Here is a 23,504-nt window from a genome sequence, read left to right as displayed (position 1 = left end):
TACACTGGACAGACAACTTGTTCCACCAGTATTGGCTGCTCTTGAAATCAACTAAAAGATCTTGCAACATAACACCAACTACTGAAGAATTTTTAATAAGGTCAACAGAGGCACATTCATTTGAATATAATTTTCTAAAATTTCTAAAGAAGGCCATACTTACGTTACAAGTAGTACTTAATTTGTGTTTCTCTGGCGCAAGTTTTTATCTTTGTGATTGTTGGTAGAGTTGGTTTTCCTTTGGAGGAAAAATTGCATTTACAAGAGTTAAACTCAAGGTCAGTAGCAACTTTTGAAAGTATAACACACGGAAATACAGGGAGTCTTCCACTTACTGCCATCCCTGGTATAGTAAGTTTTACTGCACAATATTAATACACAATTAATATTCCTGTGTAAAGTGCCTACATACCTTAAATTAATAGATCCTTTTGACTCCCAAGGCAGACAATATACCAGTAACTTTCCCTTTGACTTGTAAACTATAATTACTATAAAGGTGAAATAGTAGTTTTTTCTCTACTCAACACCACTGTCTCTTCTCAAATGATAAAACATAATTATATACAGGCAGTGCTGTGCCCTCTGGCACTTAATAATTTGGGCACTGTTTGCCTGCCTCTGACTTAGTCCCCAACTCTAGGAGATTCTGCTAATCTTGGATTGATTCAAAATTTGCAATTTTGTCTCTTGGATACACGCAATTTAATGGAGCCAGGCAGTTCATCCATGCTATAGTTGAGCTTGAAATTAACTTTAACAAAACCTGAAGTCTCAGATATACTGATGATTTACCCCACATTGTCAATTTAAACATATGGGGTGTGCAAAATTTTAAACATTTTTTTTGCATGGTATTCCACTTTGTATTGCTACTAAAAAAACTGTACGGCCTGTCCTGGGAATCAAATGGCAATCAGCCAACTCTCAGTCAACTCCATGTCTTGCTAAGAAGTCTACACTGCAACACTGTTTCCACTGTCTTCCCCTACAATCTTAGCTAGCCCTTTGATTAAAGGGCAAATACATAATAACCCAACCAGAAACTAGTGAATCAATGTTGAATAAACTACTTACATTGGCCCAGCTGGTTCATCGTCTACACAGGTGTTCAGTTTTTAATAATCCATTGAGAGAAGAAGAAGGGAGAAAATTGTGAGACTCTGCATAAGGATTAACAGAACAGCAAACAGCAAGTGGCAAACATGGCTATTCATAGCATTTATTCAAGGCCATTCCATCTGGAGGTGCAAAACACTCATGGAGTTATTATTTCTAGATTCAGGTTTTTAATGGCAGGTATGTTGTTCCAATGATTTTAGTTAACACTTTGAATGCTTGTCATGAAAAACTGCAACTGTAGCGGACAGACAGGCTGCAATATCATTATACTCATCTTGTCCCCAAGTTCCAGTGGTTCACTCTTAAGTAGATGAGAAGACAAACCAACATTTCAGTTGTAAAATCCTGCTGTTTGTTTTCTTGTGGTGAATGCATGTATAGTTTTGGCTCAATCCTGCAATGCAGATGGATGTGTATCTATATGTTTACACACATCCTCACTTCCCCAAAGGACACTGTTCTTGCTGTTTTGTTATCTTTAGGAGAGTCTTTAGTCTGGAGAATGAGATAGAGGAAGCCACAATGGTTCAACCTAATACTGGGTCAGACAGGCTAGGCTATGCCAGCAACAAGTGTAGGTAGACCAGAGGATGTTCTGTGACAGACCAGGGAAAGCTGAATGGTGCTGACATCCCTCTAGAAAAGACTTCAGATAAAAAAACTGGCTCACTCTTGTGCCCTGGCCAAAACCAGAACCCAAACCCAGATGAGCCGTGAGTTATCTTTTTTCTTTTTAATCGAAAAGCTTACATTATCTGAGTTTAGGTGCCTTCTTAAATTGGTATTTTCTGATTCTGATTTATAAGTTTTTCCTTCCTGTTTCAACTAAGGGCAACTTGGTCCCCTTTAACCAGGGATATATGTGTGTGTGTATGTGTGTGTGTGTGTGTCTGTACACACACACACAGATTTTTTTTTAAGGCCCACAAAGGTGGGGAAAAGCAAGTTAAGTGTTCTTAGTTTCTTTTTATTTTACAAACGTCAGGTAGACTAAATGATTTAGAACTGAAGGCTTCTAGAAAAACTCTCAGCAGGATTCCACAAGGGGGCTTGGTGCACATGAAGCAGTTATGGAGATTACAGTCTCAGTGTAGGCATCTGCAGGAGCACACGTCAGGAGTAATGTCTGTCAGAGGGAGACATTGCTCCACCTGTTCCTTTGAGGCAACGGAGAGGCAAAGCCACCGCCAGCACACACAGTGACTGGAGCAAAAAAAGATTTCAAAAAAAAGAAAAAAAAACAAAACAGAAACAAAACTAACCACAAACCAGTGACTTAGCCAGAACAATAGGCTAGCAACACACCAGTGTCCACAGGATTCTACTACTAACAATAGTACACTATCGAACAGTACAGAAAACAAACTTAAGACTCAGACACCCAAGACATCTGTGTGCTGTGTATACAGTGAAGATATACAAAGACGTACCAGGCACTGAGACCCACGAGCCCAGCCTAGATCCTCCCTCACCACAACACCCTAACGCTCTCAGCATCCTGGCCAAGCCAGCTCAGCTACATGCTAGGAACTAAGCACTTCTGGGACTTACAGGAAAGGACACAGGAGCAAACTTAGAATATTTTTAGTGCTCTGGCTGTGCACCCAAAAACACAGAATTCTAAAGCAAGGTAGCTGATTCAAGAATATCACCAATCTACTCCCAATTTTAAGAGAAAAAAAGGGGAGAGGGAATCGCGATAGCCAAGCTAATCTTTTCAAAGCGTGACACTTCAGCACTAACCCAAGCACTTCACACCATGAGCTTTTCTTTCTTCAGTAATTGGGATATATGTACGCCCTGGTGTCTGACTAATAACGTCATTTTCCAGCCCAACAAGGCGATAACGTGCAAAGGGCTGCATGAGGGGTTTTAGCAACAGTGGCTCTGGTGTAGCTGCCATGCCTGCAAGTGGGAGCAGTTGCTGTTCACACTTGTGCCTACGTCTCAGGAGCCCCTTCAATCTCTCTCCCCAAATCCACTTCCACATTTATAAGGAACAAAGAAAAGAGCCTCAAGGCTCCCACTTTCCTGGACTGAATCACTATCTGCAGCACCACTCTCCCTTTACAGGTCAAACAAAAACAACAACTTGACCTCTAACAAGGAAATCAGGAGAGAGGGAAAGAACAGAACTACAGATAAAGGGTAAGAAAATGAAAGTAAATGAGGATTAAACAGCAAACTGAAATCCAAATTAGTTGTGAAAGTGAATGAAGTAAACTTGAAGAAAAGTGTTAACATTATGAACTGTGCATCGTATAGACTGAAGCGGAGATTAAACAAACTCCAAAAGCATGCATATCGCTCACTTACCACCATGTTTTAAGGGTTTGATGCAATTGAGGGGGGAAAAAAAAGAAGTCATAGTAACCGACAAATATCAACATACCCCCAAACCCTCAGGGCAAAAGACAGCCGCTTAAACAATGACTGTTCTCTCCAGCTGGGTATTACTCACAGCCACTGACTAGATGAGAGGAAGAGGGCTGGGGGAGAGTGGAAACAAGATGCTTCTGGAATCCATCTTATGAGTGAAGTTCCTGGTGGACCTGTTGCACACACTGATTCATTCAGCTGAATGTTGTCTTCCCAACCGAGTGCACTTAGAGCCCTCATTCCCCTACATCACCTCAGAATCTGGAAGGGTGCTCTGCAATGCCTAGTAAATAACAGATTACCTGATACAATACCACCTCCAAAAAGATGGCTTTAATGTCAAAGTAAGTTGACTGTCTGGTCAAAGCTCCTTTTTCACTGCCTTCATCTCACTGAGGATGAGGATTTATGGTTTCTAAACCCACTTAAATTTTGCCTGATCTCAGCAGAGCAGCATTAAACCCAAAAGAGAGTAACAATTATTTTCAATTTCCTTCCTTATTCAGTCCTATTGTATTTTCTTCCTAAGGTAGCTTGTTACTGACCCAGATGACCCCTGGTTAAGAGATAACACGTGTGTTTCACATATCATTTTTAAAAGTCACATTCCTTTTCCAACATTCCTGTCCTCTTGTAAAGCTTCATATGCTACCAATGTTTTGACCATTTAACTGATTTTGGAACATTAGACTAGCTCTGAATTCTAAAGTGTTAAAAAGAGTTTGGATACATCACAGCCACTAAAAATGGTTCCCACAAAACCTCAAGTATCTTTTATACCAGTAACTTAAAGGAAGAGTGCCTACACTTGCTTATAAAATTATCTCCCTGGGCTTCCCTGGTGGCGCAGTGGTTGGGAGGCCGCCTGCCGATGCAGGGGACATGGGTTCGTGCCCCGGTCCGGGAGGATCCCACATGCTGCGTTACGGCTGGGCCTGTGAGCCGTGGCCGCTGGGCCTGTGCGTCCGAGCCTGTGCTCCGCAACGGGAGAGGCCACAACGGTGAGAGGCCCGCGTACCGCAAAAAAAAAAAAAAAATTATCTCCCTAACATGATAATGGAAATCTCTTTTTGATGCCAGCACTTCTCTTAAATCAGCTCCTACTGTTTTCAATCGAGGTCAGTAAAATGTGCAGCAGAACTGAAGGCCCCAGCAACTAAGCAGGTTCACTCCCGAGAGGCACACTGATCACTCTCTGGGTTCAGTCAGCAGGGAACCAACACACAAGGTGAGCTCCAAGCATATGTCCAGCTGTAAGGTGGATGGAAGGCTAGAGGGATGCTAGTTGTATCTAGTCTTTTTAGAGAATTATCATTTAACATTTCCAGAAAATGTAGTCAGGAGGTGAGTAAACTGAAAAAACAAAGTCCTTACTTGGCTCCACAATTCACCTGTTACTAAAAACATTGAAGGTTAAAGGTGATATGCAGATAATCTACCTACAAGACAACCCACTGGGGCACCAATCCTCAAAGACACCATAACAGTGACTGAAAGGGATTTAGATGTAAGTTTCACTTACAAAATGTCCTGAGTATACTCCAGTAGACAAAAAGTCATGGGCCTTTTTTACCCCCTGGAAGCAGCTAAACCTTAACCCTAAGTATTTTCTATGTGAGAAATCTAAAGCAATATTTGCTCTTCTAGTGAAACATACTCAGGCTAAACTATATAAGTTTAAATTTGTGTTTTTATACTTTTGTATTGTTTCCCTTAGTGCTTTTCTAGTACAGCACCGAGTTACCAAAAACTCAGACTGCCCAAATATGAATACTGTTTTATATGAACTTTTTTCATATAAAAAAAGGTCCAGTGAGTCAGAAATAAATCACTGCTGTATCTTGATAATAGTGTATTCATTTGGCAGAGAAGAAGCATGTCAGGCTTATTTTTTTAAAAAATCAATTTTCACAATGGTATAAATAAGTCAACACAGAATTACGAACGGTTGTCTGACAAGTAAAAATTCATCACCTCTGAAACTCCAAATCTGTATCAGGTATAAGGTACCTCCTCATTCATTCCACAAAGGAGTGTACGCATGTATCTCTGTAAATCTGAAGCAGGGCATATGGGAGGAAAGCATGTGAAGGGAGTCTGCTCTTGTGAATTGCACAGGAGTTGAGGGGAAACTGGCTAAAGAAGAAAAAGACACTGCATAAGGAAAACTCACGGAGGAACAATCAAATTTTCAAAAAAATTACTTCCAGGAGAGAAGAAAAAAGGGGAGGGCAGGACTAGGAAGGAGTCTGAGAAAAAGAGGCAGAAAGACAAAGAAGAAAACTATGGGATGGAAATGCTCGAGCAAGGGCATGTGATAGAGAATGGAGCCTGGATGGTGCTGGCTGTCAGGAGGGGAACAGAGAGAAGGCAAACATTGCAATAATTCCAGCATCCCAGATTTTTTGCCCCAATTCAATAATAACAACAAAGTAAAAGCTGCTTGCATTACAGTATTCTTCTAAGACACTAGAGCAAGAAGGTTTTACTTTGCACTTACCCTGCAGTCATCTCTTTTACATAGGATTCATTCACTGCCTATAATAAGTTATCTTAAAAGAGTATTTTCCCTCCAGGAAGCTGTTCAGATTTACTGGCCACAGGTGTCTTGTATAACAAACTCGTCCCCATTTGCGTTCAACAGCCATGGAGCTCTTAAAAAAAAAAAAAGCTGCTTTCCCTGGGCAGGTGCCTGCACTTGTCAGATAGAACCAATACTAACCATTCCTCAAATCTAACCTGACGGTCTCTTCCACATATGCTGGGATAGCAACCTGGTAAGTGAAACGGCTTCCTGCAAAGACAACAGGAACCTCTGACAGGGACAGGCTAAGCCAATGCGTCACTCTGCCAAGAGAGGGGCAGCCAGCCTTGTCTTAAAATAAAAAGTCAGGTTTTGAAGCCCATTTTTACCTTTTCCTACTGACTTTTTGCATCTCAATTTTTCTAAAGGGAAAGCTGAGAAAGGCGATATTTAGCAAAGCAAAAGCATTCAGCCCTTTTCAGGAGTGAGGCATGACTGCTCCTAATAAGCCAACGCTGAAAACACACTGACAGGCAACTCTCCCCCTCTACTCTCAGATCTAGACATAGGCACTCTGCCTTGGAAGTCCTAATTTGCAACAAGAAAGAGAAATTTAGAGAGAAAAGCATTATGCATATATGAAAATCCTAAGAAAGCACTTTTGCTTCATAGAATAGCAGTTCTGTGGACCCAGGAGAAAGAAAGTAAAAATCCCAGGACACTCATGTTGCAGGGCACAAGCCCACGTATTTACAAAGGCCCATCTGCTTCCAGCTGACGTCCATCCCATTCCTCCATCTAGTTCACTGCTGAATGTACATTTGGATGGAAGTCCACCAGGTCTCCCCACATACATCGCTAGTGTCACCAAATAACCTTTTCACCAGCCTCACTACAATACTCACTCTACCTAGTGCAGGCAGAGAGACTTAGGAGCTGCTGAGAAGAAAGGAAAAGAAGGGGAGGTGGCTGCTGCTCTCAAACATGTCCTTCCAGAGACTCTGGAGCCACTGGCATGCCTTCAGGGCTGCGCTCTTCCTGAGGGAGCACCAGACCTCCCTTAGCATTCTCCGCGGACACACATGGCTGGCACTGGGTCCTGGCCAGCCACAGGGACACAGACAGCTCTCTGGGGCAGGGTACAGCACCACAGTGCACAAGCACAGGCCCAGAACAGTCAGACTAGAGTTGGCATCCTCCCCATCACCCAAGGCACTGAGTTTAGGTGCATACCCTTCCAGTCCAATGAGTGACAGGCAAGTGGTGGTGATAGCTGGCTGGCCAATTAATTTGTTTTCGCTGATGCTATTATAGGGTAAGAGGATGGGGCTGGGGAGCTAGTGAGGAATCTGAAGTACTACTGGTGCAAGTCTCCATCAGTAGTCCCCCCCCCATTATAATCACAGGGTTAGAAATAGAACATCCATAACAAAAAAACATAACTTCCAGGACCTTTTCTGACTCTAAGCATGTCTAACCATCTAAGATTCTTATTCTTTCCAATACCTAACAATTGGCTTTGGTTGTGCTGCTATTATCCACTCCCTTCTGGGACGCTGGGCCAGCTTGAGGGTGCCACTTCAGGCAGGGACTCCAGGTGTTACTGCTTAGCTATCTGTCTTAAACTGGGGGTGGTAATGCATCAGATGCTCTCCACCATTCATGTCTGTGAGACAGACAAAAAAGCCAAATGGCAGGGGCCTGCTTCACCACAAACCTTAAAAACCTTCTGAAGGGACCAACCAAGGAAACCAAAAAGTGGCTTGTTCCAATGGCTTTTCCCAATAACAGTCTGACTGGACTAGGGCAGTTACCTACAGGGGCTATACCAGGCAACCATGTGACAACCAATTAGATACCTTAAATCTGCCTGAAAGGCCAGGTGGCCTGCGATCTTGGGGTGGCTTCTAGGCTTGACTTGGATTCTCCTCAAGCTCAATCTGCCTGATGATCTGTATTGAAGGAGGACAGAGCTGAACAAAGAGACTGACAACTGCCCATTCCCCACAAGGGGCCTGAAGGGCAGATGGGACTGGGGTTGGAGAACACCCACATGGAGGAACAGAGCTAATAATTATAGCTCAAGGTGGCTAATCTTAGGGGTAGAGGGTGAGGAACCAGTATAAGAATTTTTCCTTCTCTCCTTTTGGGACTGAATCCCAACATTCTTATAGTCCTCTTTGGGTGCTTGGAAACCACCCCACGGCTTGGAAACCAGCCCCAACAGCACAGCTATTTTGTAGGGATGTTCTTACCGTCAGGAACTTCATCTGGCCTCTTCCTCTTTTCATACACAACAATGATCACCACAAGGATGATGATTTCCGCCAGAATTCCCAGGAAGGGCCAGAGTGGGGCCAGGTGGCTCCGTACCCTGAGGATGGTGACAACGGAGGCAGAGCCAATGGAGTTGGTAGCATTACATTCATACTCGCCAGGATCTTCTGTGATCTGCAGGTTTGTGATGCTCAGCTCAGTGTAATTCTCCCTGTTGATGATGATGAAGCGGCCAGAGGTATTGACAATCTCCTGCTCAGAAGCAGATAAAGTGATAACACACAAAGATCAGAGTAGGTGAATTAGTGCCCAATACAGGGCAACACTAACATCCTTAGCAAGACACTGGACGGGATCAGGGAGCAGTGTCTAGTACCATCTTTGTCCAAGGGACTTTGAGTACTTGATCACTGACTGCCCTTCAATCTCAACAACCAGTCAACAATCTTCTAGCAGAGCCAAGGTAAAGTCTTCCCTGCTGTTGGTCCTCTGGACTTCTCCAACTTGTATGAAGTGAAGGGAGGTCCTACCCTGTAGACCCAGAAAAGATCAACTCAATTTAGAAGATGCTGCTCCAAACACCAGGTAAGAAACCGTAACCAGGCAGAGGATGGAGAAGGGGTGTGAGCTCCATGGTCAGGCATGTATCTGGTAACATCAGGCCTATCTGATGCCTTCAGAGTCAGGATATCTACTTCACGCTTGGTGAATTCTGCAAAGTCTCCCTAAACTTCCTCTAGAAACAATGTTAAGAACTCACTCCTAGTCAGAGTAGGGGAAATTCGTAACTTCCACTTCCTTTCAGAATTACAGGGTTAAAGGAAAGTTTATTCAATCAGTCAACAGATATTTACATTAGTATGTTACATGTTTTATATCCTACCTAAGGGGAAGGTGAGATAGAAATGGAAAAGCATGACACAAAAATGAACATGGAGATTGACCTCCAGAGGGAACCAGACCCCCAAAGGGATGGTTAAAGGAACGTGTAAGAAGCCCCAACAGAGGGTACGTATAGAGCCACATTGCACTGAGGGAGTGGACACTGCTGGAAAGAGTCAGGGAAAGTTGGAGAAAAGCTAACATTTGAACTAGGCTGTGGGGGAGGAGAGCTGCTCAAGCAAGACAGGAGTGCTCCAGGCACGTGTGGGAAGGCAGAGGTGAGAGTATGACCAGGGGTTTGGGTGGAGCTGGGACAGGTTTGCAGCACTGATCTCATGGGCTACTAGCAGGGGAAAAATCTGACTCACGTGTCAGTTCTTATGCAGCAACTAAAGGATAATCAGAAATAGTAGAGAGGAAAGGCAAAGATAATCCCAAGAATGATGTCTAGCTATAGCATAAATCATGTCTGTGTTTGAGTGTGGGTATGACTGGAATGGGAAACTCACAGCCTTCAAAATTAGTTATTCTGTGAAGCTTCAACCCTAGACTTGAAAAGCTGCCAACTTCTCTAACTCCTGCTCTACTCACTCACTAATTCCATGTTTTTCACTTATGACCTGAGGTGATTAGTGAGTGTGACCTTTGGTCCACAAGCCTTCAAAGGGTATTTTAAAAATACCGTCATATGCAAGAAACTTCCGTGGTTTTGCCACTAATTTACCTTGGTTAATATGTATAACCTTCCCAAAGAAGCTGGATTAAATGATCTCTAGGGTCCCTTCTGATTCTGAAGACTGGCAGTCAAAGAGGATGCCTGAAAAGTAGACTGCTAGGCATACAAAGCCTGGGGAAGAATGTATGACAGCCCCTCTGATAGAATAGGAGACCGGTCAAGCATTAATCAGAGAGAAAGTGAGAGTCGAAAGTTCTGACTCTCCCATACCATCAAGAATCGTCCCACAGATTGGAAAAGATGTTTTCTCTGACCTTTTCTGGAGCAGATACTGTCAGATTTCCAATGTCTAAGGCTGCCCATGGGCCTCCTTAGATTGTCTCAATTCCTAATCAGTATTTCATGTGTTCCAGGAATATACTATTAATTGCTCTCACTGCCTTGCCTTCCCAAAAAAACAAGAAAAGTACGTTAAGACCACTTTATGAGCAATATTTTCTTTAGGATAAATGTACTAGAATAACAGTAAAATTTTAAGATTGGGGTTAGCTCTTCTTGGTGTCTTATCTTGAAGGTAAACAGCCAAATCCTTTACCAGACAGACAGCTTTAACAAATCACGTATAGGGGTTCCATGCTGGTCAGAGACTGCCAATGACCTCCAGATTCATGATGTAACCACCAAGACTCTAGAAAGGGTGACCCAAGCCACGGCAGACAGTATGGCAGGTTGCAGAAACTAGTCCAGATGTCTAGAACTCCCCAGGAGAAACTCCAGCAACCACAGAGACCCATGTATAGAGAACCAGGGCTGCCTCGTACTCACCATGGGCATACCATTCTCCTTCTTGCGCCAGATCCACTCTGGGTAGGGGTAGCCAACTGACTTGCAGTACATCATGGCATCCTGCCCTTCATTCTTGTTCTCACTCCGTTTATGGCCAGTGATGTCAGGAGCAGCTGTGAGAAAGAGTGTTGAATACAGTTACCATGGGAGCCTAAGCGGAACAGAATACAAAAGGCCCCAACTATTGGCTCAGAGCCCTGCTTCTCCTTAGACCCACTCTCATATTCAGCTTTGATAACATGCATTTCAGGTCAGAACAGAGCAATGGAACCAATTCCTTGCCCTAACCTCCCACCCACCAAAGCAGACACCAGGATTACTATATGTGAAGTTCTACTAATAATACAGGTGGTTCTCCAACCTACTGGAAGAGAGCACAGGTGCAACTGCATAAATTAAGCCATCCTTTAAAGAAAATGCAAACAGAAGCTATTACCTTCTCTGCCAGTCATGGTTTTTTCTTAATACACCTACGTTAGCAATAATTATGTATTGTATCAAATGCCATATATTCCCTTAAGGAAATGAGAGATCCCTGAGATCAAACACCTAAAATCAAGTCCTACTGCAAGGTATATAAAAACAATGAATACTTGGAGAAGCTACGTGATGAGTATCAATGGCCAAGCCTCTCCCAGAAAAGAGGGAATGAAGCAAACTGGTCTTCACAAGTGAAGAAAGAAATGAACAGGAAATTCAACCAGCGTCCAAAGAGATTTTATTAACAGCTTAAGAATCTGATTTATACACCTGATTTGCAGTTATCTCAATGAACCCAATCTTAGGGGAATTTCTAGACATGCCAGAAGCTGCTGATTTTCTCTGCTTTTAGGAATAACTTAGAAAGAAATAAACAGCACCTGTGGTTTAAATATTAGATAAGTTTCAAGGATCCAATTAGCCTGAGATAGGGGCTAATTCTTTGAATTTGGCCTTCTTTGATCTTAACTGTATTTTCCACCTTACCGCATCAGTTATACTAATCCAAAAGCAATAAAACTCAAAGTAGGCCAGACGTCACTTTGCTGGCGAAGATGGGAAGGAGAATCAATAGGCCTGGTCCAAATTCCAGTTTTGCTGGTTACTTAATTATTCTGTGCTTGAACTCTATACCCCATTATCAAATGGAGTTATTTCTAGCCGCTGCCTATATCCAGTGTCTTGCATAGATAGATGTCAAAATATTCATTTTGAGACTGTAAAAGCCTGTACAATTGTATTATATCATGGGCTGACCCCATGTTTCCCTTCGGACTGGCTTGGCTTTTCTTGGCTTAAAAATAATCCAACATCCTGCTACTCCCAGACTGTGCTTCCCAGACCACCTCCTGAGGCACCTGGATAGGAAAAGAATGAGCAAGGCCCCAAGCCATCTCCACAACCTGCCAGACTAAGGCCTGCAGTACTACTCAGCATGAGGTGTTTTCTAGATATAAAGGAAATATCTGTTTTTCCAGGCACAGTTCCTCACTACAGAAGGGAATGAGTCAGGCTGGCTCAAATTCCCATCACACCAAATTTCTCCCACAGCCAGTCAGTCACTGTTCAACCTGGTCACGTTCCTCAGAGCTTCCTTCAATCAGTACATATTAAGGCCCATCTTAAGCACTCCAAGGAAGGAACACACTCCACAGCCACACTTAAACACCATCATGGGGGAGTAGGGAGATACAACAAGCAGAAGAGCTACATTTTGCCTCTAGTTGTGTTTCATTCACTGGACAAACATCTGTTGAGCACTCGTTACATGCCAAATACATCACAGTGGTAGGGGAAGGCCATTCTGATGAGGTGAATTTTAGCACAGTCATGAAGAAAGTAAGGGCGTAGGCTACATATATCTGTGGGAAGAACACTCCAGGTAGAGGGAAAGGCAAAAGCTCTGAGGCAGAAGCGTGCTTGTTATGTACAAGGAATTTGCCTGAAACACGGGGACGATGGTAGGAGACAAAATCAGAGAATGGAGCCCAGATTGGATAGGACTTTGTAGGACAATGAAATTACTTTGGCATTTACTCTAAGTCAGCTGGGAAGCCACTGGTGAATACTAAGTGCAGGTATGAAATTATCTGTATGCTTTAACAGGCTCCCTCTGGCTACTATGTGGACAAAAATTGTAGAGACGATAGTGGAAGCAATCCAGGCAAGGGGGAGAGGGTGGTATGGATGAAGGCAGTAGCAGTAGAAGTGAGGAGATTCTGGATATATTTTATAGGTTAAGTTAATATATTTGTTAATGGACTGAATGTGGAAAGTGAGAGAAAAAGAAGTCAAAGATGATCCCAAGGTTTCTCGCCTGAGTAACTGCAAGAATGGAGTTGACAGTTACTGAGATGAGGAAGACTGAGAAGAATTAGCATTTTTTTTGGTTTGCTTGTTTTTATTTTGTTTTGTTTAGGGATGGAGCAATCATGGTAGTAAAAAACCAGGAGTTCAAAGTTTAGGACATGTTAAGACTTATTTAACATCCAAGTGAAGTTGTTAAGTAGGCAGCTGAATATCAAGTCTGAAGCTCAGGGAAATGGTAGAGACGTAACTTTCAGAAATCAGCTTACAAGTGATGTATTTTTCCACTTTCATTCTCCTTTGCCCCACAGAGAATACTCACTCTATTTACTCTGGCCCAGTTATTTGACTAATTCCAATGTATTGTGAATTCACTAACATCAGCTTTTGCCTTGGAGACTCACCCCTAAGATTACACGTAAGAACCACCTAGAAGGCTAAAAGCTGAGTTGGTTTATGGCTCCACAGTCTCTAAAAAGCTACTATTCTTGAAGGCCAAGACCTGGGGAGACAGGTGGGGATGGCCTTCACTCCTGCCTTGGTGCTCAGGAAAACACCAAGTCCTCCTTTCATTCATCTACTTCCAGATTCTATAGAGGCTTCTATTTACAGATAGGAAGGCACCTTAAAGGCTACTGTGTGCAGAGACTATACAGGAACTTAGTGTGCATCCCCACTCCGCAATTTATTGGCTATGTTTACATAGTGAAGCCTGTTAAGAGTTTTCAATGGTTATTACATCTACTGCTGCTTTCGCCTCAACTCAGCAAAGAATACTGAGTGAAGCTTGGGAATGATATCCTCAAAAGAATAATGCCCTGATTATTCACCCTTGAACTGGTGGAAGTATCACTAGTGTACCAGGAAGACAGAAGATTAACCCAAGTCACATCACTCTAACCTGATAAGGAATGATTATAACAACTATCACTTTAGCCTCTGGGTCAATGAAGTTTTTTCACTTCTCTCTGTCCTTTATGGTTGCTGCTCAATCAGAAAGCCTGTTCCTGCCCCACCAGCTGAGCAAGACAGCAGACCCACAGCAAGAAAGGTAACTAGGCTCTCAGAGCACATGTCAGCAGTGGTCAGAGAGGGGGGGCCCCTTAGGGCTCAGAGTCCACCTCTTAAAAAGTACACAAATTCTTTGATATTCTTCCCTTTAAGAGGTAGAGCCTAATTTCCCTCCTCTTGAGTGTGGGCTGGACTTAGTGACTTGATTCTAAAGAATAAAATATAGCATACATTTTATATATTTATAAAATATGTATTTTATATATTTTTCCTATATAGAACATGAATCAATATATAGAAAAAATATATCTATATGTAAAAATAAAGGTGTGCAAATAGTTCACAAAATACAAAATGGCTTCAGGAAGACACTCAAACAGCCTATGAAGAGGCCCACATAGTGAGGAATTAAGGCCTTTCGCCACAGCCTGAGGCAGCCATCTAGCCCCAGCCAACTGGAGAGACCCTGAGCCAGAACCACCCCACTGATCTGCTCCCCAATCCCTGACCCACAGACACTATGAGGTAGTACGTATTTGCTGTTTTAAGGCAATTTATTGTGCAGCAACAGGTAACAAATATAACCACCCAATGAGGCAGACATTACCCAATTTTTATAAGTAAGAAAACTCAAGTTTGGTAAAGTTTGGTAAAATTATTTAACATCTAAAATTATGCCACTAGTAAATTCTGGTATAGCCAGAATCCAAATTCAGGGCTATCTGACTCCAGAGGCCATGTTTTTTGAACTTTACCATATAGAAGGGGAAATAACCAAACTAGAACAGAGTCCATAAACAATAAAAATATACAATATGCATTACTGGTAACTGCACAGCAAACTGCCCAAATGTTATCTTTGCTTGTAGATGTACTAGAACGCTCTAGACCTAAGGTGGATCTGTCAGAGTTCAGTTACTTCATATACTATAATGTAAAGAGTTTTAGACTTAAGTTAGAGAAATCTGGCTCTACTGAGACTCTATTACTCACTGAATAACCTAAGGTGGGTCATTTAAAATCCTTTGGGTTTCAATATTTACTTTTGTAAAATGGGAATAAAATACCCACACTTCATAGAGGTCTTACGAGGATTAATTTACATCTCTGTATCAATCTAGCACAAGATTGGAGCCCAGGGTCAAAAATAAACATTTAAATTGCATTATTAGTTATGGAAAGGAAAGGTTAGGCTAAGACAGGCATTATGAGTTCTAAGAAATCAAAAAGATGCTGATTATTATGTGTTTTCTCCCTATTTGCTAATATAAACAGGACTTTTGTTTGTGGCTCTAATAAGGTTTACTCAGGTCAGATACTGACAAATTATACTGATTAATGGCCTATTTATATTGATTATGGTGCCTCACCTTATGTGGGCTTGCCACTCAATAAGGACCTACTTAACTAGGTCCTGGTGGTCTGCAGGTAGGTCTGAGGAGTCAGACAGAGCACATACTGCTTAATTCCCTTTACCTTCTCAGGGAGGCACAGACTGGGTAGCAAAGAAGTAACAGAGATCCTTAGAAGAGATCACACACCCACTTGGGAATTAACTCATGATCTGGCCTTGTTAGCTACATACTCTAATCCCATGAGTTAATGGATGGACCCTTCCAGTATCCTAATAAATGGCAACACCGGGGTTCCAAAACAGTCTTAGTTACCCACCAACACCTGACCCAATGTCATTATCTAGGCCTTTGGCTGAGGACAAAGGCATGTTCCTCAGTACCCTCTGCTGCCTAACCTGCAGGCATTTAGAGAGAAGCATCCAGCTTCTCTGCCAGGCTGGTGGCTGTAGAAAGTGCCAGCTTAGGCAACGGAGGCATGTTCAGCTGAAGATGATGTTAAATAAAGTTAACACAACAGAGCTGAGACAGAATCAAGGCATGGGGCCTCTTACCTGGACTGCTTCTTTAGTGCTCACTTTTCAAAGCAAATTCATAATCTTGCAACTCATTTTCAAAGAAACTCCATCCTTAAAGATATTGCACAACGTCTCATCATACACACACTGATAATGTAGAGATGGTCTCTTTGCTTCCTTCATGCAACCTATCAAATCCCAGAGACACCTCATATTTTCTATAGGCAAAAATAGAGGTTTGGCTGAAGGCAGAGGGAGAGTTAAGATTTACTGCTAGCCAAGGGCCAAGCCCAAGAAACAATATGAGACTGGCTGAGATGGAAGCAAGAAAGATGTTGGGGGACTTCCCTGGTGGTGCAGTGGTTAAGACTCTGTGCTCCCAATGCAGGGGGCCTGGGTTCCATCCCTGGTCGGGGAACTAGATTCCATATGCATGCTGGCTGTAACAAAGAGTTCTCTTGCCACAACTAAGGAGCCCACGTGCCACAACCAAATAAATAAATATTTTTTAGGAAAAGGAAGATGTTGGCTTTTTGGCTCAATAATTATACAGAATAGATTCATCAGTGGTTGTAAAGACTAGAGCAGTCTGGGACTTGTGCTGCCTTCTGTGGAAGAGGCTTTTCCCTCTCCTGCAGGTGAAACCACTGAGTGGGAGGCACTGAAGTCTCCACTAAGAATGATTCTAACCTTGGCTGTACACTATAATCATTTGGAGTGCTTTTAATAAGCCTCATGCCTAGGCCACATTTCATATACCTTAAATCAAGTTTGAGAACCACTGCTCTAACACTTTTCCTAGCATCAGTGTTTGAGATCAGGGGACTACAGGGAGTGTCTCATAAGACAGGGAGATGAACGCGTGGAGGTGTGGGGGGCACTGAGGTGACAGTCTCAAAGTTAAGAACCTGACAGTCACTATTACTAGGAAAAGAAGCTTAGAAATCGTTCCCTTCACTAACCCAACTTCTCATCTGTGTCCACATAAGGGAACCACAGACCTTTAGAGCCTTACAAAACCTTCAAGATCATCTACCTCATCTTACTTCATCATAACACTTGGGGAATCTGAGGCCCAACAAAGGAAAGTGGCTGGTCAGGGCCACAGCAAGTTTATAATGGCAGGGCCAGGATTAGAACCCATTTCTTCTGTCAGTCCAAGACCTTTACATTGTTATATGCTGAACACAGCGGTGTGGCTTAGTGCTTAGGAACATGGGCTCTGGTACTAGGGTGCTTGGGTGAGAACTCTGGCCCCACTGGTTGACTATGTCACACTGAGCAAATCATTCAATTCCCTTGGAGCCTCAATTTTCTCACCTGGAAAGTGGAGATAATAATGGCATTTACCTCAGAGTTGTGAAGACTACAGGAGAGGAAAGGGACAAGTAATGTGCCTAGCACATAGTAATAAGCACACAGTAACGTTAGCTGTTCTTATTCTTATTAAGGTAGGTCAGGGTAGCACCCTGAAGAGGGGAAAAGAAGGAACAGGTATGGTTATTTGGGCTATGGTTCATGTTCAAAATGTTCAAGCAGCTTCAAGATATTACTGTTATGCTTTCAGAGACTTTTCAAGTCAGGGCAATTCTGAGACAGAACCAGCTTTGACAGCAGCTCGAATTTAAACTATGTCACAACCTCTAAGCATCTTCACCTGTCAAACTAGCTGCCTGTCAAACGAATAAATGAGCACAAAAACACTCTGCATGCTGAAAGTGCTGTACAAACATGAGAGGTGTGTTATTACTCCTAATAATGATATCTGTCACCATCACTATACAGTCTGCCTCGGCCAGTCTGAACTTTGATATATCAGTTGTAAGGCCATGCAACAGAGTAGGAAACAGGAATGCAGGGCAAGGTCACTTCTAGAAATCCTAACATTTAGTCATAATATTCAAATAGCAAGAAAGCTAATAAGTAGGGAGAAGAAAAACAAGATCAATCTTGGCTCTCATAGCCACCAAAAGACTGAAATTCAATTGAAATGCCCAATGAGCAGGGAGACATAATGATGGCCCTAATAAAACACCAGAACCAAACCTTCCTGGGGCTGGGATGTACCTTTCACAAGCGGCAATGGCATGTCTGTCGCAGAGGACTTGCTGACCACCAAAATCCTTTTCTAAAAACAGCAATAAAACTCAAACTCCTTGTTTACTGGAGTAACCAAAATGGTTGAAGGGTGAGGATAGGGTCTAGGAGTCATGAGAGGTATTTTCTCTTTTCAACTTTGTCAATTACATAGAAAACTTTAACTTGTTTTTGTGAGCACATTTCTTAATTTTAGAAAAGGAAGAGGAAGAGGGAGGGACTAAGGGTTAGAAAAGTTGAATAATTACAGGGATAGAAAATTCAACACCTATTCTTTCACAAATGCTGTATGGTAAGGTGTGGAGTCTCCAGAAGACACAACCTCTGAGGAGTCAAAAAGGAAAGAGGGACTTTCCTGGTGGCGCAGTGGTTGAGAGTCCGCCTGCCGATGCAGGGGACACGGGTTCGTGCCCTGGTCCGGGAAGATCCCACATGCCGCGGAGCGGCTGGGCCCGTGAGCCGTGGCCGCTGAGCCTGCGCTCATAAAATTCAACACCTATTCTTTCACAAATGCTGTATGGTAAGGTGTGGAGTCTCCAGAAGACACAACCTCTGAGGAGTCAAAAAGGAAAGAGAAGCCTCCCCAGAGTTACCTAAGCAGATCCCTGGAGAGGCTGGTTATAGGACCGAGGTCCCACAAGGTCTAGTCATTGATGTTTCCTCTCCCCCTGGCCAGCCCTGCTCCATCTTCCTCCCTCAGCATCTGCTCAGGTCACCTGCCAAATACCTAAGAAATGTAATCCTCAACAGTAATAGTATCTTCCTGTTTATACTGTGCCTCATTCTTGTCCTTTAAAAAAAGAGAAAGAAAAAACAAACCAACCTTACTTCAGGTGCAAGGCCTTCCCTACCACATGTATATACGACCACCCTCAAAATTCCTTTCTTGATGGGGATCTACAGGCTAAGGTGGAAAAGCACTGCCACCTCAGGTCTGTTCCCAGATATGTGTCCCTCCCTCTGATTCCTTCAGCCTTCTTTTCTTTTGTACATAACAAGTAATTCAAGATTTAGTCATTTGACATATAATGCCCAGTCTCTGGCTAGTCTAAGTCCTTCACTCCCCACAGTGCTGAGCCCAAACAACACCCCAGGGAAGTTTTCAACTGCAGGGAAAGCCAGATGGGGAAGAAAAGGGCTGAGTGTAGAATAAGTGCTAAAGAAATATGTATGTATGGTCTGAATTATGTTGCCTTGAAATGTTGATTTAGTTAAAACCACAAATGGAGACTCTCAGAGACTCCTTCTGGCAGAGGTCACTTATGTTCCCGAATCCCCTGAATTTCTCTGTTCTTGAGTACAGTACCACCTCTTGCCTCTCTATTACTCAGCAGAGTTTTTAAATCATTATAGCTATAAAAAGATAACTGTCTCTTACCCCACCCTAGAGGAACTGAGGAAACAAGAGTTTACATGAAAATGCTGTGGGAACAACACATATACCGCTGTAAATTCAAGGCAGTTTTCTACCCCAACCATAATCGAGAGCTAGCTTAGAATGTGATCCTGGGCCTATGGCAAACCCTCCTAAACTTACACAAGAAAAGCCAAGTGTTCAGTCTTTACCAGACCAAACTATCTCTAACCTAAAAGACATTAAGTTTTCAGCTGTTCTCTATCCAGGTGTCAGGGGAGAGAAGGAAGAAAGACTAGAATTCCATATGAATTTTCTTGACAGACTAACGTATCTGCCCAAGCTAGTCACAGAATATGTTTTAGGATTATATAAAACAGAATTCTCTTAAGGTCTACTTCTTTAAAATGAGGATATTAATACCACCTGCCCAATCCACCTCACAGGGTTATTGTACAGCACAAACGCAACGGAGCAAAGTACATGCCTTCATTATGGTGAGATACTGTGCCTGTTGTATCTTCCTCGGAAGACACTCCTGACTGCAGCCTCCAGACCACTTCTTATCTGCTAAAGAGAATGTGAGGAAAGATGCCTTTGGGGCCATCGGAACCTCACCTTCTTGAGCAGACAAACCAATGGAAAAATAACTCTCTTTCTACTCCTGAAAGTGCTGCTTAGAAATCATTAACGCTTGATCAATATGATTAGTTAGTCAAGACTTCGAATTATATGTAATTATCCTTTAGGCTTGGAGACCTCAATTAACTAGACAGTAGACACTCTCCCTCCCTCACCCATCCCATTCCCTCTGCACCTGAACTTTGTGCCAAAAGCTTAGCCTGGAATGTTGCAGGGCCTCAGATATCATATGAAGGAGTGAAACATCTCCCCACGTAGCTCAGCTCATCCAGGGCCCTTGGCTGGCTTAAGAGAAAACACTTTATCACACTTTCATCCTCATGTTGAATAAATATGGCACTCTTCAAAAACAATGATAAACCCAGATCTCTACAAGAAAAGCCACGGAGTTAATCAAATCCTAGGTTCTCTGGCCTGTGTGGACTGTAACCATGCCACTGTGACTCCACCCCTTCAGGCATTTAGAATCGAATCTGGCCACTAGAGGAGGCACTGGCTGTCCTTATGTCAACAAGGACACAAGTTAGGGCAAGTGTCACCAAGACACTACTTTCCTTTAGTAACAACATAAAACAGAAACTTTGCCTGTGTCTAAGATTTTCTTGAGTCTGAATTTTTAGTCTTCCAAATATTTTAAGGAAAATCTGAATACCTGCTATATATGCCATTCCCATTTCCTAAATTCATCCTTCCAGCTTCTAGGGATCACCCTATAGATTTAGAGAACAAGTTTGTCCTTCCTAAGTAAAATGAAAAGGACTAAAAAAGATCCTCATCTCTTCAGTCTGACCTCAAACAGTAGCCCTGCCTCCCCATGGTCATTTTATAAAATGGAAAAACATAGGGATGGGAGTCAAGACCTGGGTTCTATGCTAGCTCTGCCACAAATTCACTGTGTGACAGAGAGCTAGTGGTTTCACTTTTCTGGGTCTCAGCTGCTTCTTTGAAATAACACAGGAAAGCTGGGTTAAATGTTAGTTAGCTCTCTTACAGTTCTATTGGCCTTTCTTGCAACCTTCAGCTACAATCGCATCTTTAAGATGCCAGGCACCCAGAGTTTTTATTACAATTCTAATGAATTACCTTACAAAGAGTTTATATTCACCCTGCACACTGTACTTTGCCAAATCCTGGCCCATTGGAGATACCTACATAATAATACTTCAAAGGCTCTATTCTAAGAGCTTGACCTAAGGATGAACCATTATGAAGCTACCAAAATTGAAACATTTTTTGAACTACAAAAACAGAAATTTCGTATGGTTCAACCTACTATATTAACTTATTTAATTCCTCTAACCTACCCATGTGCCACGTGTTAGGTTTTACAAATGAGGCAACAGAAGCATAGAGAAGTTAATAACTCGCCACGGTCACACAGTGAATGATGGGATTTGGATTTAAACCCGGGCAGTTGAGCTCCTGACCCTTCAGTCCTATCCATAATATTATATCGCCTCCCATTATGAAAACAAGAAAAGCTCAAAGACTGGAAGCCCAGACCAAGTCAGTGTCTCAGAAGCAGAGTGAGAGGCTCACACCACAGCCTCTGTTGGGTTGTACCTTTTACTTCAATGGTGGCATTTGCTTTAGGAGCACTGAGAAAGTGATATACACAGTGGTATTCGCCTGAATCCTCAGCTCTCGGTTTATTGATCCTGCAGAGATGAGAAGAAAAATCAAGTAAGGAAGCTGGGAACAGTCAAAATACACAACAAAAGGAGAATCAAAGGGGCAACCAGGGACCCTGCTCTCCAAGTCGTGCCCTGACATGCAACTCACCTCCTCCTAACTGAAAGCAAAAACCTCCCTCTGTGTATTAATAATTTACTTCTTACTGGGTGTCAGGAATACAGGTCCCTAACATTAAGATACTCCAGTCTATTGGCAGAAATAAACTACAAAGCAAGTAATCAAAAGAGGGCTGTACAAACTACTATAATCTACACTTAGATACAGAAGATGGAGTCATCACCAAAAAGTTCTTGCTCACCTGGTGGTTCCAGTCAGATAAATAAGAGCAGAAAAAAAGCAAATCTTTTTCTGCACTTCCCTGAAGACTTTTGGTAGTAGTGTTCTTCCTACCCTGCATTTTAGTAGCATGCCTTTCAATAAGTCTACTAACAGGACATAGGAATAATGGGGGAAAATCTGCCATCAGAGCATCAGCCACAGAGATGCAGCTCAATTCCTAAGACTTTTAGGTGCAGCTAGAACTCAAGGGCCCTGCATGATCTGGCCCCTCCCTAGTGTCATCTCAGCCACTTTCTAGCCCTACAGGTCTCTTCATCAGTTTTTCAATGTGCTGAACTTGTCCCTACCTCAAAACCCTGACACAAGATGCTCCTTTATATAGAATGCTCGTCCCATCACTCTTAGCCTCTGAAGTCCTTTTCCATCGGTCTTGGCTTACATGTCACTTCCACCCCACAATCTAAGTGACATCCCTCTCCCTGACATTCTCTCTCATACTACACTGTAATTCTTCACGACCCTTATCACAATGTGTAATTATTTATTTATGTGATTGCTTGATGAATGTCTGTTTTTCCCTACAGACCAAGTTCTATGTAGATAGGCACTGTTTATTTGGTATACAATTCTATACCCAGCACATACCCTGGTGCCTGGAATACAGTAGAAAAATGAATAAACACATGAATGAACACAAACTTAGACCAAGTTAAGCAGAGTGAAAGGACTGTAAGATGTATGTATGAAGAGAGCAGTACTTCCTCTGAATCCTATAGGGTGATCCTATACAAGCTTTCTTGGCCCTGAAGGTCAGCTTCGTATCAGCTCAGTTCATGCTGGCCTAGACACATCCCCCGAAACGTGCAGAAAGGCTGGTGTGTAATCACAGAAAACAGAGAAACATCAGCTTCCAGATGAGAAAATACACATTATTTCGCTCCTACTTTTTTTTTTTTTTTTTTTGCGGTATGCGGGCCTCTCACTGTTGTGGCCTCTCCCGTTGCGGAGCACAGGCTCCGGACGCGCAGGCTCAGTGACCATGGCTCACGGGCCCAGCCGCTCCGCTCCACGTGGGATCTTCCCGGACCGGCACACGAACCCGTGTCCCCTGCATCGGCAGGCGGATTCTCAACCACTGCGCCACCAGGAAAGCCCCCGCTCCTACTCTTTTGCTCAATGGTTAAAATATGATACTTGCAATGGTCAAATCTCCACTGCACTAATGTCTGAGAAAAACGCCTGACCTCAAACACTGGCCAAATGCACTTACTCATCTTACTGTTCATCCCAAAAAAGACTTGAAGAGAGTATGGATGAGGAGAGACATAGCCCACCCACAGGACTGTCTCAGTATACCCACGGCAGCATAAGATTCTAAGAGGAGCTGTCAACAGTCTTCTCAATTTGAACCAAATGCCTATTCTTATATCAATATGCTCCCAATAAGGAAACAGACACCAGTTAGCTGCTCTTAGCAATGTTCCAGAGTTAGGAGGAGGAGGAGCAGCAGCAGCAATATCTTTAGGGCTTAGACTTGACTACAGTAAGTTCCTTGAGAGATGAC

General features: G+C 42.8%; 1 protein-coding gene across 1 annotated transcript in view; it reads right to left on the bottom strand.

Moving 5' to 3' along the window:
* NPTN (neuroplastin) overlaps window positions 1-23,504 on the bottom strand; it is a 32,447-nt gene that overhangs the window by 1,403 nt on the left and 7,540 nt on the right. Inside the window, exons 3-7 of the mRNA XM_024761709.1 lie at window positions 21,530-21,624; window positions 10,686-10,819; window positions 8,281-8,554; window positions 1,078-1,099; window positions 164-238 (exon numbers count right to left, since the gene is read on the bottom strand). Of these exons, the coding sequence (XP_024617477.1) occupies window positions 178-238; window positions 1,078-1,099; window positions 8,281-8,554; window positions 10,686-10,819; window positions 21,530-21,624 (586 nt within the window). The 3' untranslated portion in view covers window positions 164-177. The remainder of the gene's footprint in view (window positions 1-163; window positions 239-1,077; window positions 1,100-8,280; window positions 8,555-10,685; window positions 10,820-21,529; window positions 21,625-23,504) is intronic.

Source organism: Neophocaena asiaeorientalis, unplaced genomic scaffold (genome assembly GCF_003031525.2).
Source record: "Neophocaena asiaeorientalis asiaeorientalis breed wild unplaced genomic scaffold, Neophocaena_asiaeorientalis_V1.1 scaffold54, whole genome shotgun sequence".
Classification (NCBI taxonomy): Eukaryota; Metazoa; Chordata; class Mammalia; order Artiodactyla; family Phocoenidae; genus Neophocaena; species Neophocaena asiaeorientalis.
Note: the sequence above shows the minus strand (reverse complement) of the source record. Positions and strands in the feature narration are given on the sequence as shown.